We start from the raw sequence: 19,294 nt of genomic DNA on the forward strand, positions 1-19,294 counted from the left end.
TGCGTGAAAATTCTGAGATAGTTAATTGATTTGCAAATATCGAAGATCTGTACGAATACTGAGCGCCCAGATTAAGAGACAGTAATGTCGTACGGTGGCGCATTCGTTTTAAATTTCCAGGTAGTCCTACAAAATAAACGGTTAAAATAGACATTTATTTTAGCCAAAAAGACTGTCTCACAGCACACACGCATCGGTGATCTTTCTTCTAGCAAAAATGCAACATTCACTATTTTTGCTTATAGGAGCTTTGTAAAACGTGAGCTAAAGCGTTAATTAAACTTTATCTCCAATAACAAACCCCCTCTGAATCACTTGCAAGGGTGGGCTGACCACATATTATCACGATGACATGAAATATGCGTAGTCTTGGCTCAAAGAAACTAAGCATTTTCTTTAAAACCATAACCGAATGCAAAAATGTGTCTCTTTTTTCTTGCAGGCGAGTCTAATAGAGCAATAGAAACGTGGCATTTTCATTAAGACCTCTCAGAAATAACTTTTAATACTGATTAAATTTAACTTAATAACAATCCCCCCTCTGGAATTGGTTGCAAGGGTTCCTACCTTTCTTTAATTGATGGTTCTTTTTGCTTATATTTTATTCTTTAAAAACTTTGTTCACATTTTGTTTTTTCGTGTGTTGCGTTTTAATTGTTTTTAATAATGCTTGTAAATTTGTTTTTATTAATAAAAAGTTGTATATACAATAAAAATCATTCTTCATTCTTTCGATTTCGGCTTCCAGGACAAATCTTAAATACGTATTCACTTATACTATGAAATATCTAAAGCCAATGCTATGGATTGTGCAAATGTTCATTAATTCAAAAGCTAACTTAACCTGTTTAGGTCACTTTAGAAAATTAATAGCGCTGTAACATGGAGGTGCATCTAATAGAGCAAAAATCAATAGTGTTGGGATGCTTGTGCGCTCTCATGTGGAAAGGGTTGGAAACATACGAATCATTTCTCCCGTGAAAATTCTCTCGTGCGAGCAACAGTTTATCATGTGGGAAGTAATCCCTGAATCAAAATATTAGAAAGACTTTTATAGTTCACCTGTCTAGCGCTCTATTGCATTGGAGGAAACTCCTTTTTGAATCCAAATGCGGTCAAGAAGTGTTTAGATTATAAAGGTTTCCGGAAAAAAACGCATTGAAAGAAAAAGGGAATCTCTGAAAATATTATATAATAACCAACATATGTATTGTCATTACCTCGCATACCACGTGTGCACCCTCCTCAGTTGCAAGCGGGAATCCCCCTACGGACCCCTGAAGTCTGGCATTTCAGGCGAGATCACGTCATCCTTAACACAAGTAAACATTCCCCTATTACATAGCATCCAAAGAAATCTTGAAACGTCTTGAAAAGCGTGTTGTCAGTGAAATTAGTCGCTAGGGGGCCCCCAACGGAATTTGACGCTAGGGTCCCGTTAGAATTGCTTGCAATGGTTTCCGTTAGAATTAGATCATTGTTGGAATTGACTGGTAGGGCCGCCACTGGAAAAGGTCACTAGCTTGTATTAGGAGGACCCCCTTCCTCTAATGAAAAAAGTTGCAAGGGGCCCCTCGGTAGAAAAGGTTACTAGGGGCCCCAGTGGAATTGATGCTAAGGCACTCGTAGGAAATGGATATTAGAGCCCTGTATAGGAATTGAATGCTAGGACCCTGTCTCAAATCAACAGGAAATGTCTTGAAATATCACGAGACGCCTTGAATAACGCCTTGAAGAAAAATGTCATAAAAACTAATTGAAATATCTTGAAACGTTTCAAAGATAAACGTCTTGAAAAGAACCTTGAAAAATGTCTTGAAGAAAACACTCCATATGACGTAGGTGTGCTATTACGTTGCAGGTGCACTAGAGTATTGCGCAAGACCCAGGTGCGCGTAATAGCCCCTTGAGGGACTAGTAGCTCCTTTTGTACACCACCTGTGTGTGCGTTTATATAGATTGACCCGTCACTACTTTAATGTCAAACTTTAAAAGCACAGCATAGAACATGAATAAAATTACATATGTGGATCCTTATCTTAAAAAATACATTAAAATAACACGATATAATTACGTCAGAGAACTTATGTTAACCCGGATTTTCCCACCAAGTTTCATCCTGATCTCTCAACTCCAAGCGTTTGCCAAGATTTCCAGTCCCCGCCCAACTCCCCCCAATGACACTAGAAAAATACCCTATGTTTCTAATTCTTCCAAATTAACCCACCCCACCCAAAATCCCCCAGAGAGAACAGATATTCCTATTATGTCAATCACGTATCTAGGGCGTGTGCTTATTTTCCCCAACAAGTTTCATCCCAATCCCTCCACTCTAAGCGTTTTCCAAGATTTCAGGTTTCCCTTCCAACTCCCCACAATGTCACTAGATCCGGTCGGGATTTGAAACAAGAGCTCTGAGACACGATATCCTCCTAAATATCCAATTTAATTAATATCCGATCACCCGTTCGTAAGTTCCAAATACTTGATTTTTTTCTAATTTTCCGAATTAACCGTTCCCCCACTTCCCCCCTCCCAGATGGCCGAATCGTGGAAACGACTATTTCGAATTTAATCTGGTCTGGTTCCTGATAAGCCTGCCAAATTTCAACGTCCTAGCTTATCTGGAAGTGCCCAAACTAGCAAATCCGGGACAGACAGACCAACTGAAATTGCGATCGCAATATGTTATTTGGTAAGTACTAAGTGCCATATAAACTGATCAGTGAATGTTAAGTTTTGATGACTCACCCATCTGGTGAAAACATTGTCAAACCTTATTGCTGTTCGCTGATGTGCTTGAGATATGGGAAAAAAATTTTCATTTTCCCATATCTTCATCAACACTCCTTAAAAATAAAGTATGTAGACCAAATTAAATTAATATTTGTTTTGCGATATTTTGTATTAAAATTTGGTTAATAAATGAAATATCTTTCCAAATTTTGCGAGAAAGTTTTTGGGAGATAGAGAGGGGAGGGGGCTAAGCCGGATTTTTCCCCAGACGCAAGAGAGGCTAGAACCGCCACTGGGTGATAAAAAATGTTTATACTGGGATTAAAATGAAGTCAAACTTATCGGTGAAATTGGGGAAATCTTCCTCGATACACCATCAAGATGTAGACCACTGCGATAGGCCATTTATACAGCCTTTTATAATTATAAACGGCCCCCACCCACCCCTAATAAATCCTGGAATAATCACAATTATTCTTATGATGAATAAAATACTCCATATACATTGTATATTATTTGCCTTTTCTTGGAATATCCTTCCTCTGCCCTGAACCTCCCAAAAAATATTATATATGTGCCAGATGATATTTATTTCCTCCATTTATAGTTATTTTTACATTTTGCTATTTATTCTTATATAATTTCTGTACAAACAATTGCCAGCTTTGACTATTTGGACGAATTTATCCCTTCCCCACTTCGTCCGAAGTAAATTCAGATATACATGAACTAAAACTTGAACATGAACTAAAATTGCCCTCCTATTCCACTTCGAAAAGATAATTTTCCCCCATCCCTAACTGACGCCCCAGACGTCACTTAGGCATTATTTTGTGAATCGAAGCCCCTGGTTGCTTCTTGATAAACTAAAACTAACAAAGATTCTTCTTTTATTTGGTTATTTTCGACCATTTGTAAAGAAGATGAGCATGGGCATTGCTAGGAATAGAAAACACACCCTTTTCTATCAATTGAGTTCTATTTTGTGCATATTTACGGGGGGGGGGGCGAGTTTCCTAACAGACACTGCCTACACTTTCCCCTTCTTTAGTTACACTCACGTTTATTTTGAGGGCAGAAATTTGTTTCTAGTTCGAGTCTTGCAAAAGAGTGACATTTCGACCCTTCGTCATGAATACAACCAACAAGATGGTGGCAAGAGTAGTATCAATTTCCCCTAAAATAAATAAATCACCTTACATTCTTCTTTAACACACGGTAAGAATTATATTTTGGGAGGGCCAGATCTAGAGCAAAATCTGGGGGAGGCCCAATGTTACAAGGAAGCCAATGAGCAAAATCTGGCGGGGGGGGGGAGATGATGTGACAAAGGTGCCAATAATTGACCAAAATGACAAATTTATTCTACAAAAAGAGTAAAAAGACAGGATGAGAGGGCGCCAGACAAAGTCTTGAGTCCCCCCATCCCCTGGGTCTGCCAGTGAAGGAGATCCAAACCATTCATGGAGGCATCCCAATTATGGAAGAAAGTTTTTTTGGTCCTATTCAAAGCTGAAAAGTGTATATGAAAATATAGTAGGGCGTGAAAAGAGGAGGGGGTTTGAGACTCCCAAAATTGTTCATGGCTATGGTAATAAAAATACTTACTTGTAAGTCATTCCTTCTCCACTAGAGAACATTTGTGCTCCTGTTAAGCCGTCCTCTGGAACGTAGCCAGTACCTCCAGTTATCAAAAAATCAGCCATACTTTCCAACTACTTCAATTTCAAACAAAAGAATGTCGTGTTGCACTGAAAATATACTCGAGTGAATGTTGCTAAATCAACAGTTCTATAAAACGAAATCAGAGCAACGGAAGCTGAAAAATTTCACTTATAAAGTATAATAAGTGTACAATTACATAGAATGAGCAATTGGATGAGAATCGAATGAACAAGTTTTTATACTTCCTATGCAAAGTCATTAACAGTAATTAATTCGGGAAAACAAAGTTTTTTCTGATGAAATTAAAGAGCAAAACATGGGAACGCTTACGTTCCACCCCTTAGTGTAAAACTCAGAACGTCAAGTGTGCTGCATAGTTCTACAATGATTGGAACAGTTCTGCCACGCTTCACAAAGTCCCCAAAACACTGACACATTCACAAAGACACTTGCAAAAGTGGATGAGGAGCGCAATTTGGGGGGGGGGCACCAATATGTAACCAAATTGGCAAGTTTATTTTGAAAATAGAGTAAAAAAACGAAAAAAAATGGAACGAGGGCGCTAAAGGTATAGTCACGGAATGCCTGTTCTAGATAAACCGGCCAAAGATAGTTTCCTAGAACTTATTTTCAGTATAGAGCTAACTTTCCAGAATTTCAAAAATACGGGAAAATATTACAGGCCAGTTTATTTGAAACAGTTTTTCAAAAATACGATGCATAAACTTCAAAGTAGTAATTTTTGTTCGTTTTAAGGTTCATCTATGGTCTTTTTTTTATAATTTACTTTTGTTCGTTTAGCTTTAAGAAATATAAATTAGATTTTTTATAATTAAATTTGTTCGATCATTTTTAGCTTTAAGAAATATACATATGATTTTTTTTTTTAAATTAACTTTTGTTCATTTTTACCTTTAAGAAAAATACACAGAAATCTTATAGAAAGATCTTTGCCCAGCTTAGATGAAGAAATTATAGGAGTCAACGTTAATTTGTTGTTAAGATGGTAAAAAAATATACTTTTATTATTTTCGTCTCTTGGACTTAAATATTTTTGATATACTGATCTTACGGATTGAAAAATGTACAATTGGAATTACCATGGTAGAAAACCCTATGTAGGATAATTGCAGTCCCCTGCCTTGAACAAGAAAGAAAAAGAATTTTTTGCGTGGAAGCACTAGTGTTTTCACTTCATATTTTTTGAAATCCCTAAAAAGCTGGTGAAAAATCCCTAGAAATCCCTACTTTCATGTCGACTTTTAGCAGCAGGCCTATTTGTTTAAGACGACTTAAATTGCAACTCAACACCACTTTCTTGTACCAAAATTTCTTCTTTAAACGTTTAAAACAATGTTTTATAGCTCTTTTAACTTTTATTTTGAATGATAAATTCAGGTGCCAATTTCCGGATCTTGGACCAGATCAAAGCAATTGTTTTTTTTTTTTTTATTTGCCAGTATTTTTTTTCTTTTCTAATACCAATTTTACAAAATGCATAGGCAAAAGTGATATCCAGTCGATCGCTTTTTCAAGCATTAGGACATGTCTTCATCATGCCTTTTTCAGACAAAGTCACTCGTGTTTTTAACTTTATCAGGAAGCCCTAGTCTTCATTGATACTTTTTAAGACTCAAAAAGGCAGACCAGAAACTATTATGATTTTGTGTGATTCTGACTATTTTTAGTAAGTATTAGATTCAACACCTTCATCCTTTTTCCAGATAGTAGCTGAAGTCTTGACTGTTTTCATGTGCAGCAGTAACTGCTTGTCTCCACAATTACATGTGGCACTTTTTGGGGCCCGCTTCATACCGTATTTTGTTTCAAAATTCCACGTAACGTTTCCATTTGAAGCAAGGATCAAGGTTTTAATTTAAACTTCTGTACAACACACACAATATAAAGAGGGTCAAGCCGGAGACACAAGGTCGATTGACAAAAACCAGTATAATAGCAAAGCACACCTATTTGAAAAAGAACTAGTTACATAAAATAAATATGAATAATTCCATGACCCACCACTAGACGGGAACCCACCCACAAACCAACTGACACTCGCCAAAGATAAACCCGAACCCCCCTCCCAAAAAAAACACTGCGCAAGCGAGGCTAACCGATGGCCGGCAACTTATGTGGGAAAAAAGAAGAATAAAAGAGAAAATTATACCCACCATAACAACATCAAGCAAATAGCTATTTACTTTAAGATTTAATTTATCATTGGTTCTTGAATTTATTTAGAGGACAGAATGAAGTTGCTTTTTTATATTTGGGAGATTTACTGCAATCAATATATGGTAAAGATGCCATGAACCGTGATCGAAAAATACGGCGAGAACCAAGATCTCTCAGTGGTTAATTTCAGGTGCAGCATGACGGGTTTCATAAGCATGGTTAGGTTGCTCAGGGAAAAAATTGTTCGAACGAAAGTACGAAGGCAGTTCCGAGCGGTCATATTTTACCTTAAATAAAAAAAGAATGAAAAGTGAACAATTCTGAAACAATTCATATGGGAAAAAGATTTTTTTTTTCTTCTCTAAAATGCTAAAGCCTCCTCATTACACTAACTCCTTGGGCAACTTTAACGTGCGATATATTACTATTCTTTATATGATAGATTTTCATCAATAATTATACCCAGATAACGGAGTGAAGTTACCCTTTGAATTAGAATATATGTAGCCTTAGGAAATTATTCACTCGATTATTAAAACATCGCTTCATCAATTTAGAAAAATCCGAAAGAATAGATATTGGTCTGTAATTCGTGCAATTAATCCGGTCGCTGCTTTTATACCGTGGTATCACCTTTGCTTTCTTAAATGAATCTGGAAAAGTTCCAAATCCAAATTGCAGATTTATTAAATGGCACATTACTTTATTAATACTCGGTAAAATAGCTTTCACAATGTTCGTAAACGATTCATCAATCCCGGGGAATTCCTATTCTTTAAAAGCTTACCAATATTAGACAGCTCTTCCTCTGTTACCGGTGTTGATTGATGATTTTTATTAAGTAATTAAACCTTTACAAGTTTTTCACTGCTAAATGTCTAGAAACTAACACTACAAAGAAAGAAAAAGAAAGCTAGAATAAATGAACTAATAAATGTTACAATCAAAGGCAACAATCAGGTATAAATATCAAATATTAACATCAAACCCGTCTTCTAGTTGAATACAAAAAGCTGTTCAAACATTTCCTTAATACTTTATCAGAAATTACTGAAGAAGGACAAAATGGGAAATAAATTCCTAAAGAATGGAGTTCTAGTTCCATACCAAAACATAGTAAGAAATAAACAGGACAAGTAAACAGGAAGTGGCTATAAGTTTCACTTTCACCACAAATACACTCTCCGCTTCTAGCTTTTCCAATTTTATTTAAGAAATAATTTAACCGACAATGTCCTGTTATAATTTGCGTTAGCTGGTATGTAATATTCATTTTAGAAGCAGCTATTAAATGGTCTTTTGATGGAAAGAATTGTATTGGGCATGAACTCACTCTATTAGTGAAACCTTGATACCACTTTTCATAAAGAACAATTTTCAGTTTACGTCTATCTAAGGGAAAGGGAGGTGAGCTATCATCTGATTGAACATCCAAAAAAACTTTTATAATCTCATCAGTGTATACACTGTGTGACTTTGTCCTGCTGGATAATGGGATGACTGGCGTAGAAAGTTCTGGCCAGTATTCTGGTCTACACTTTATTGCATAGCGCATAATTGCTAATTCTTTAGCTCTCAAATGTATTGGTGAAACTCCTGCTAACGCTGTTAGTACGTCAGTTTGAGCAGTGTGAAACATTTTCTGATTGAAATTAGAGAAAGCCTTTGAACTTTCTTTTGAATTTGAATCTAATAAGTCATTAATATTAATATTCCATAAAAATGGTGATAATATTCCACCTTGTGGACAAGATTTCTCAATATTTAAAGAAAACTCATTATTATATGATACAATTCTGTCTGATCGATAGCTATGCAACAACTTAACCATCCAAATTGGGCATCCGGAATCTTTAAAACAGCAATTTTTCAGAAGGCTTTCCGAGGTATGTACGATAATCACATTGACCATGGGGCAGGTTATGTTGGAGCTTGTCGGCTACTGACTGTCCAATTGACGCGAAATGCGAATTCATGTAACTAGCTATTTTCTAGCTCCCTTTCAATTATATTACCACGAGCGTCCTTTATTTCTGATGGTGTAGAAGTTGTTCTCGATAGATTTAAACATGAATTGATTAGCTCCCAAGTTTTCTTTGGTGACTTACTTACTTCACTAAAAGAATCAAAATAAAATTTCATTTTAGTATTACGGATTATTTTTGAAAGTAGATTTTTGTAGTTTTTGAAAGTTGTTTTATTTTCTTCACTTGCGAATGATACAATTTTTTTATATAGATCTTTTTTTTTTGCTTTATTGAGGTCAAAAGGGAGGGTGATATCCATGAATTAATGGGTTGATTATATTTCCCTTTTCGTTTTATTACTCTAGGGCATGACTCACCAAAAGCAGCGTTAAATTCTTCAAAGAAATAAGCCGTAAACGCTTGTAATATCTTCCGTCTTTGTGTTTTTTAATGCACTAAAAAAGGTTTCGACGGCAGCGTTGAACCAATGAGGTTTAGCCGGGGTGTGATTACTGTTAGTTGAAAATATTACTGCAAGTTGTAGACTTGCATATAGATTGGTTACAGCGGAACTTTTCGTTAAAAAAAAAAAAAAAAAAAAAAAAAAAAAAAAAAAAAAAAAAAACGCACGTAGATTATCACATCTATATTTTCAACATTGATGAGTCTCCTTCTTCCAATTCGTTTCAGTTTTATTTCCATCCCCCGAAAATACTTTCCAATACTTTCAAACAAAGAGTTAGAGAGAACCAGGCCATAGTGACTGAGGTGATACAGGGTCAATTTTCTGAATATATATCTCATCATTTAAAACAAGAGCTAAGAGCTCATATGGCACTTGTGACGAGGTCGGAAGAGCCAAGAGCTCATATGGTATGAGCTCTAGCAAAATTCTAAGAATCAATAGATTGCTGTAAAAGGAAAATCAGAGGCTTAATACCGGTCGGGATTTAAAATAAGAGCTCTGAGTCGCGAGGTCCTTCTAAATATCAAAATTCATTAATATCCGATCAGCCACTCGTAAGTTAAAAATACCTCAATTTTTTAATTTTTCCTCTCGCTTAAGCCCCCCCCCCCCCCCGATGGTTGAATCGGGGAAAACGACTTTATCAAGTCAATTTGTGCAGCTCCCTGACACGCCTACCAATTTTCCTCCTCCTAGCACGTCCAGAAGCACCAAACTCGCCAAAGCACTGAACCCCATCACCTAAATCCCCAAAGAGAGAGGAACCAGTCCAGTTACGTAGATCATGTATCTACAACATTTATAAGCGTTTTCCAAGATTTCCGGTTTCTCCCTCCAAATCCCACAAAGTCAACAGATCTGGTCGGTATTTGAAATAAAAGCTCTGAGACATGAGTTCCGTCTAAATATCAAATTTCATTAAGATCCGGTCAGGCGTTCTTAAGTTAAAAACACCTCAATTTTCTAATTTTTCCAAATTAACAACACTCAGCTCCCCCAAAGAGAAAGGATCCGTACCAATTAGTTTAATCTCGTATCTATAACTTGTGATTATTCTTCCCATCAAGTTTCATCCCGATCTCTCCACTCTAAGCGTTTTCCAAGATTTCCGGTTTCTAAGATTTCTGTTTCCCCCTCCAACCCTCTATGTCCCCGGATCCGAACCGAATTGAAAATGGAGCATCTGAGACATAATATTCTTCTATATATCAAGTTTCATTAAGATCCGATCACCCATTCGTAAGATACCTCGATTTTCACGTTTTCCAAGAATTCCGGTTTCCCCCTCCAACTCCCTTCTTTGTCACCGAATCTAGTCGAGATTTAAAATGAGAGTTTTAAAGCACAAGATTCTTCTAGATATCAAATTTCATTAAGATCTGATCCCCCGTCCATAAGTTACAAATACCTCATTTTTTCTGATTTTTCCAAATTACCCCCCCCCCCCAACTCCACCAAAGAGAGCGCATCCAGTCCGGTTATATCAGTCACCTATCTTGGACTTGTTTCATCCTGATCTCTCCGCTTTAAGCGTTTTCCGAGATCCCCCCCCCTAATGACACTTGATCCGGTCGGGATTCAAAATAAGAGATCTGAGTTTCGAAGTCCTTCTAAATATGACATTTCATTAAGATACGATCACTCTTTCGCAAGTCAAAAATACCTTATTTTTTCTATTTTTTTTAAATTAATCTTCCCCCAACTCCCCAAAAGAGAGCAGATCCATTCCGGTTATGTCAATCCCGTATCTAGGACTTGTGCTTATTTTTCCCACCAAGTTTCATCCCGATCCCTCCATTCTAAGCGTTTTCCAAGATTTTAGGTTCCGTCCCCCAACTTCCCCTTCACCGGATCCGGTCAGGATTTAAAATAAGAGCTTTGAGACATGATACCCTTCCAAACATCACATTTCATTAAGATCCGATCACTCCTTTGTAAGTTAAAAATACCTCACTTTTCTAATTTTCAGAATTAACCCTTACCCCAACTCCCCCAAAGAGAGCGGATCCGTTCCGGTTATGTCAATCACGTATCTAGGACTTATGATTATTTTCCCCATCAAGTTTCATCCCGATCCCTCAACTCTAAGCCTTTTCCAAGATTTTAGCCCCCCCCCAACGTCATCGGATCCGGCCGGGATTTAAAATAAGAACTCTGAGATACGATATCCTTCTAAAAATCAAATTTCATTAAGATCCGATCACTCCTTCATAAGTAAAAAATACCTCATTTTTTTAATTTTTCAGAATTAACCCTCCTCCCCCCAACTGCTCCAAAGAGAGCGGATCCTTTCCGGTTATCTCAATCACGTATCTAGGACTTATGATCATTTTACCACCAAGTTTCATCCCGATCCCTCCACTCTAAGCGTTTTCCAGGATTTTAGCCCCCCAGCCCCCCCCCCCAATATCCCCGGATCCGGTCGGGATTTGAAATAAGACCTCTGATACACGATATCCTTCCAAAAATCGAATTTCATTAAGATCCGATCACTCCTTCGTAAGTTAAAAATACCTCATTTTTTCTAATTTTCAGAATTAACCCCCCCCCCCCCACCTCTCCCAAAGAGAACGGATCCGCTTCGGTAATGTCAATCACGTATCTAGGACTTGTGCTAATTTTTCCCATCAAGTTTCATCCCGATCCCTCCACTCTAAGCGTTATCTAAGATTTTAGATTCCCCCTCAATTTCCCTCAATGTCACCAGATCCAGTTGGGATTTAAACTAAGAGCTATGAGACACGATATTCTTCCAAACTTCAAATTTCATTAAGATCCGATCACTCCTTCGTAAATTAAAAATACCTCAGTTTTTCTAATTTTTCAGAATAAACCCTCCCCCAAAGAGAACGGATCCGCTTTGGTTATGTCAATCATGTATCTAGGACTTGTGCTTATTTTTCCCATCAAGTTTTATCCCGATCCCTCCACTCTGAGCGTTATCCAAGATTTTAGGTTCCCCCTTCAATTTCCCTCAATGTCACCAGATCCAGTCGGGATTTAAAATAAGAGCTATGAGACACGATATTCTTCCAAACTTCATATTTCATTAAGATCCGATCACTCCTTCATATTTTAAAAATACCTCATTTTTTTTAATTTTTCAGAATTACCCCCCCCCCCCAAACAGAGCAGATCCGTCCCGGTTATGTCAATCACGTATCTAGGACTTCTGCTTATTTTTCCCACCAAGTTTCATCCCGATCCCTCCATTCTAAGCGTTTTCCAAGATTTTAGGTCCCTCCCTTCAACTCCCCCAATGTTACCGGATCTGGTCGGGATTTAAAATAAGAGCTCTGGTACACGATATCCTTCCAAAAATCGAATTTCATTAACATCCCATCACCTGTTTATAAGTTAAAAATACTTCATTTTTTCTATTCTTTCTGAATTAACTGGCCACCCCCCCCCCCCCCAGATGAGTTACACATTCTGCAGTTCTTGCTTTGAAGGCAATTTTTTTAAAGCTATGAACAGCTTAACCTTAAAAAAAGCAAATTCATTTTCAACTAGAAAACTGAAGGTTCTGGCCTCAAGAAGATTTGTCTCATCAGTGAATCCTCCTTGCAAAAAGTGATCAAGTGTACCTGAAGTGGACCCTTCTGCTTCAAAGTGTGGCATTTGCTTCTTTGTGTTGGAGTACTTTCTAAGCCCTTCCTTAACTTGAGATCAGTATTGCATGCTCCAGAATACCCAAGATGCAAGTTCTTTTTTTAACCATCCTTCAAATGCAGTTTACTCATCCATGAATCAGCGCACTTGTGGGAGTACTAAATGTGAGTGGTAGAACTTTATACAGGTTGGTGTTTTTGGAAGAGTTGTATTATTTGAGTAGGATAAAACACTAGAGTTGGATTTTGGATCCTCCCTGTTTTTATCTCCCATACTGATTTGAAAAATATCACACATTAAGGATACAATCTTGGAAACTAAATAAAACACATTATCACATATTATACACATATTATGCTAATCGCTGGTGCGATTAGCAGTGTAACTCTACTACACCTGAATTCACTAAAACGCCATATAAATTAAATATTCTCTTTATTTTGACCATCATATCCTAGACGAGCAATACTCCTTGTTCCATAGCTAATTGTACTCGTTTTACTATCCTTTGAGTAAAAGTTAAAAAGGAATAAAAAAAAAATCACCATAAACAGAACACATGCTTATGTTTTTTGCAGCAGATCATTGGTTTGTTCATTTATATTCATCAAGAGTGAGAGAAACATATTGAAATATTTTTCCAACATAATGGTAATCATGCAGATCATATTATGTGAACAGATTGTTTCTGTTCCAATCATAATCATTTTTTCTATTTTTGGTTGCTAATGGTTATGGACTATCCCCCTGAATTCAGCTAACTTAATTTCCAATGACAAATAAACTATGCTGTGTCAACATTGCATAGCATCTCTGCCTTTCACTTGACAGCCAGGCAGGCTAAACAAACAAGTCTGTCTCATTACATAAATAGGTTGATACAACAAAACATACATTCATCCCTTTGGTGCTGTAAAAATGGCTATAAAATCAAATCACTAAGGGACAAAAGAGACAGAAATTTATTATTAGCCTTTTACATAAAGTGTTTTTTCTAAAGTTTATTTTTTTTAGCAAAGCTATGTAACCTGTTTTATATGGCAACTTTACAGAAACATAGTGCAGCAGGCAGGGGTCTATTCAATGAGTATCAAATGGCTTTCAATTACCTTAAACTAGTCATTTCGAAAACGAAAATATTCTTTATTGACAGGAAAGTTATGATCCTATTGAAAAAACAAAACAATGATCAGTAAGAAATGACAGTTCACCTGGTATCCCAAATTTCTTATATATTAATTTAGTCTTATATATTAATTTCCAAATTAATTATAGATTAATTTCTACCTCCACTGGACACATTTCCTTAGAAAAAACTCAATGTCTACCCAATGTGTTTATTTTCAGCAACAATGGAGTGGCCTGGTGGGATTTTTTCTGGTGAGGGAAAAATTCCATCCCCTCTTCATTACCTTACTCCTTACAGTAAAGTTTGACTTTTTGCCCCAATTCTTTAAGAACAACTCCTGAAATACAAGGACCCTTTAATTAGAACATAAAAAAAAATTTAATACTAAAACTGCAGCATGAAGAGTGAGGTACTGAGTAGGGGTTGAACCCCCTCATGTATGTAATAACTTCTGTTGATTTTAAGCATGATGCTGCTTCTTATTTTCAGTTGAAAAAACTTTTTTTTATATTTATTTTAATAAAACACAAATCATGTACTGGTCTTTAGATGGCATGCACTTAAACCCTTTTGATTTAGTTATATAGTGGTAGCAGTACCTGTCCTGAGAGTTTCAATTTCAATGCCCTCAGATGTTCCTGGCACAGTGTTGATAAATCCTTTAAACAACCTGTATGCACATAATGCCTTTTATATAGTTTTACATTCCCATGAACATCCCCTGAAAGTTCCAAATTAATACATATTCTCTTCCTATGATATTGCATCTAAGCGATTTTGACAACATGGATGTAATTAAACTCTTTTGATTTAGTTCTATATGAATGGCAATAGTAGTAGCAGTAGCAATGCAGCAATAGTAGTAGTAGTGGCAATAGTAGTAGTAGCAGTTGTAGCCTGGGGAGTTTCAAATTAATATCCTCTTCTTCTCCTAACATGTTGCTGATTGGCCTTTTTGACAACCTTCATGCAGATAGTGGGCTTTGATTTAATTAAGAATTCCCTCAGCTTTCCTCTGAAGATTTCACATTGATGCCCTTAGGCATGTTGAGACCCAGGATTGAAAATGTCCTCCACCCTTTCCAAATAAGATACCCTATATGTGATCAATAGGCATCTTGCATAGCTTACAGCCCTTGGGCCTGAGCTGTAGGAGGTCAGCTCATGCCTGGGGGCATAGCTATTTGTCCTTTCAAAAATTGTCAATAAACTGATGCTTTTGCTGGTGTTTCAGAGATTGTTCTCAAAGGATTGGCACAAAAGGTAAAATTTTTACAAACGAGCAAGGCATTGAGAAAGGGGCATCCCCCCTCCTGTACAGAATAATTTCTGTTTGTTTTAGGTTTTAAAATTGCCTCTTACTTTCACTTGAAAAAAAAATTATTTCTTTCCTTTAACTTCTAATTGTTTTTCAAATAATTTCTGGAAAAAGACATCCCCTCCCTGGAAAATTCCTTCTATCCATAAGAAATTCCTCTGAGTAAAATTCCTCCTGCATAAAATATCCCTTTCCCCTTGTGTGTAACAATATTTTCAACAAATTACTGAAAAATAAACTTGGAGTTGATCATATTTTTCTGTTTTCAAATGCTCTATCTATGTAATTAAACACCATCACAGCCATTTAATTATATTTTGATATCACATGGCAAAAGACAAACAGTGAAAAATCAGGTTAGGTTAGATGGCACTTGTTTAAAACTAATTTTCAGGACTTAGAGAATAGACACAATTAGAAATATGAAAAAATTGGAAATACAAGGAAAGAAGTGAAGATAAAGGTTATTCCCATGCAAATTGTGTTAAATCTGATTATTATACATATTATGAAATAGGCTAAGAATTGTTTTATTAATATGTTTCCTTATATTTAGTTTGCATCCTAGACTTAAACCCTCATCTCCTCCTTGACCAGCAAACAGGCTATAAACCTATAGCCTAGCCAAAATTATAGCCTATAACCTATGCTATGTTCAAGAAATGTTAAAATGCATGTTTTTTGCCTAAATGTTTACTCTTTGATTCTGAAATAAAAAGAAAAGAGTCATGCTAGTAAACATTTATTGAGTGTATACAGCTTAGGCCTGGCTATAGTCCTATATGTGTTCATTACACATAGTCACAATTGCAGGGGTGAGGAATTAAAGTTTAGGGGTATGAGTTTGTGCAGATGCTAAGACTTACATTTAGAATTTTAGGTAAAATTCTAGCTGATTGACAAACTTTCAGGGATGAATCTAAAGACTAAATTATGTCCTGGGAAGGTATTACAAAGCAACTACCTCCACTCCTTCTCCCTCTAGAGGGCCCTGACCTTTGATGACCTTTAAAAATATGTGTGTTACAAAAGTGAAACCTTCCAAAATAGATCTTCTGCTAAATTGTACTACAACAAAATTGTTTTCAGCTTCATAACTTTGGTCAATTCCATTTTATAAGATTTTAAAGATATGCAAATATATTTCCTAAATTTTGGAAAAAATTGATATGGCTCAAAATTCTACTCAAATAACAGGAATTGTGTTTTCAGAACTAAAGGCAGAGAAAAAGCAACTGGTAACTGAAAATTAAGGTAAAATGTTGTTTTGTCAAAATTTCAATAAGTATAGACCTGTCTTGTAGGCAAATTTCAGGGCCCTCTAGAGGAAGAAGGAGTGGAGGTGGGTACTTTAAAATACCTTCCCGGGACATACTTTAGCCTGTAGACCCATACCTGAAAGTTTCATTTTCCTAACCTAAACCCTTTCCAAGATAGCAAGAAGTCAATTAACTAGAATTTTACCCAATATTTAAATATAAGTGGAGTAGGAATCAGATTATTTACATTAGAAACAAATCATAATATAACAAACAGATACACACGTGATATGAAACGCTAATCAATTTTGAATTTCTTTTACAAATTCCACAGTGTTTGCTGAAGTCGGATCTGCACCACCACGCTCTCTGACTTCAGACTTTGGTACCAAGAAACTCCTTGGCTCTAAGCCCTAGGCGTCATGAAAAGATTTATTTATATCTGACAAGCAGTTGTCAAGATCAAGTTCTTTGAAGGGCTAGTGATACCAATTTTCAAATGTAAAATATGTATTGCTGATCCAGAAAGTTCTTTGTAACAAGCGACTGGGGAACAGTTTAGAGACAGCTGCCAATATATATCCAATTTTCTGGAAAAAGAACCTCGCGGAGAAGGATAGTTTAAGCAACACATTAAGACTAAATACTAGGTCCCAAGAATACACCTTTTACCTCCACCCCCTGCTTTATCTACATAAATTCCGTTTTTATGCAGCAATTTTTTGCCAAGGAATAAATTTAAGAGACAATAGCTGATCAACCTTTTATTAGTGAATAGTGATTAGTTTAGAAGGAAAATTTACTGGGTGAGAGGTTTTTAAAAAAAGTAAAGAGCTACTCCAAGTAAGAGACGAGCCGAAATAAAATAATGTGATAATTCAAACTTAAAACCAAGAGGAATCATTATCGATGAAGAAACGAAAATCAAAACGAACTGAAGTGACAATAAATATCCAAGTCAAGCCTAAAAAGGGATAAAAATTATCTCATAACTCTGGCATGCTAAGAGCTAATGTGTTATTTGTACTTTACTAAAAACTGTTTTTATTTTGAGGAACACGTTCTTTATTTGTCACAAAAACAACAACGGAAGAAAATGATAATAATATTTTAGATTAATGAAACGAACTTATGAAATAGTAAAGAAACTGAAAAGAAATATTTCAAGATGCCTCAATTCCACTACATTATCTTGAAATTTCCATTCTATTGATAGGCTCCCTTTAGTCTTTTATAATTAAATTTAAATTCTACTTGACTTGCCTTGTGAATACTCCTTAAAGGATTAAGCTGGGTTTATTAAACCGCTAGTTTATACCATTAGCGTATCTGAGACATTGCATATATTTCCTTTTAATAACCCGGATATGAGCCATCACCAACCCATCATCAAGAAAACAAAAGGAAGAGGAAACGAGGAAAGGATTTATATGCAGGATATTTCAGTATAGACCGAAGATGCTGGATAAAAGAAAGAAAATAAGAAGAATTTAATATATTTATTAAAAAAGGGATTTTGTATATTTTTAATATTGCAGTCTATTTTCTTTAAAGAGTCCAAAATAGGGCGGTAAAGGCGACTTTTTCTCCTCATCCATACCCTTCTTCTGATCTGTATGGTGATACTACAATAGCTCCACTGGATCGTATCATAGGAATAAGTAGTCTTTGTTTAGTGCATTCTGGTTTTGTACGTACACTTTCACTGTCTCTATAGCATTGTTTTGCACGGACAGGCTCAGGTAGCTACTCTCCTTTTCTCGTAGTTCTTCTTCCAGATTACTTTTATTAAACGAGCATCAACAATAGCCCATAAAACCCTTCCATTCTACTATGGAACTCTATCCCTTCTGATGTCACTCAATATGTCTCCGCAAAGGTAATTTCTTGGTGGGTCTTTTCGTAGTATTAGTCCAGTAATTTTTCTACCTCTGTTGTTTATCTTCCCCATTTTTCTATTTTTTTTTTTAGTTATATTCCAACTAAGATATCTCTCTTCTCTTCTTTTAAAATCATTTCCAGGAACTTTCAAAACTGTTAATTTCCATGTCTTTCTTCTCCTTATGGGTTCATGTTCTAATGCCAACTTGGTCCTTCCTGTTTTCTCTATTTTCTTGGTTGAAAATTATCGCTATTATTGCTAATAATATCTGTCGTCCTTTTTGCTGTATTCCAATGCATGTTCTCCTAAATCTTTATTATGCATTTATTGTGTGATTTAGTATATCATTTATGGTTCTTCGAGTGTTTTTTTTTATTATATTGTGTGTCCTACAATAAGTCAAGCTTTTTGGGCCACATAACGGTTTCACCTATGTAATAGTATTTCAGTATGAATAAAATGATTGATTGGATACACCCGGTATCTTTGAATCTAACACAACAATCCCCTCAGCATCCCTGAAATTTTAGCTGAAATGACCTTAACCATTCATGGAGTATTACAAATAAGCCCTGTGAACAACCTGGATGTACTATACTATTTTGAACAGTACGATGCAACTAACCTCTTTTATTTTGGTCAGTAAATCTTGTTGTGATAGTGGAAGTTGCAGTAGAACTTTGTGTCACAGTTGCAATTGCAGTGGTAGTTGTGGTACTAGTTGTAGAAGTCGCAGTCACAAGTGGTAGCACTTGCAGTAACGAGCTGTTGCATTTGCTCTCGTAAGTTGTAGCTTTCTCAGTTAGAAATAGTCACAGTCGCGAATAGTTGCAGTCATAGTTATAATTTGTCAGAGTGACAAGAAGCCACAATCAAAGGTGTTCACAGTCTGAAGCAGTCACAGTTGCAAGTGGCCAAAGTTGTAAGTCGTCACAGTTGCAAGTACTTGCTGTCACAAGTTATTGCAGTCACAAAGATTTGCATTTGCAAGTAGCCGCAGTCACAAGTAGTCACAGTTGCAAGTAGCTTCAGTCGCAGTCCCAGTCACAAGTTATAGCAGTCGCTAGTTTTCACAGACACAA

General features: G+C 36.1%; 1 protein-coding gene across 4 annotated transcripts in view; it reads right to left on the minus strand.

Annotated features, from left to right (window-relative positions):
- The window catches only part of LOC136034874 (inosine-5'-monophosphate dehydrogenase 1-like), an 81,957-nt gene extending 65,203 nt beyond the window's left edge, over positions 1–16,754 (minus strand). For 3 of the 4 annotated variants that reach the window (XM_065716352.1, XM_065716349.1, XM_065716353.1), the window contains exons 1-2: positions 16,616–16,754; positions 4,345–4,487 (exon numbers count right to left, since the gene is read on the minus strand). In XM_065716352.1, coding sequence (XP_065572424.1) covers positions 4,345–4,442 — 98 coding nt within the window. In that variant the 5' untranslated portion in view covers positions 4,443–4,487; positions 16,616–16,754. The other variant, XM_065716351.1, reaches the window with a different exon arrangement.
- Between the last annotated feature and the right edge of the window lie 2,540 nt (positions 16,755–19,294).

The sequence above is a fragment of the Artemia franciscana genome, chromosome 13 (assembly GCF_032884065.1).
Source record: "Artemia franciscana chromosome 13, ASM3288406v1, whole genome shotgun sequence".
Lineage (NCBI taxonomy): Eukaryota > Metazoa > Arthropoda > Branchiopoda > Anostraca > Artemiidae > Artemia > Artemia franciscana.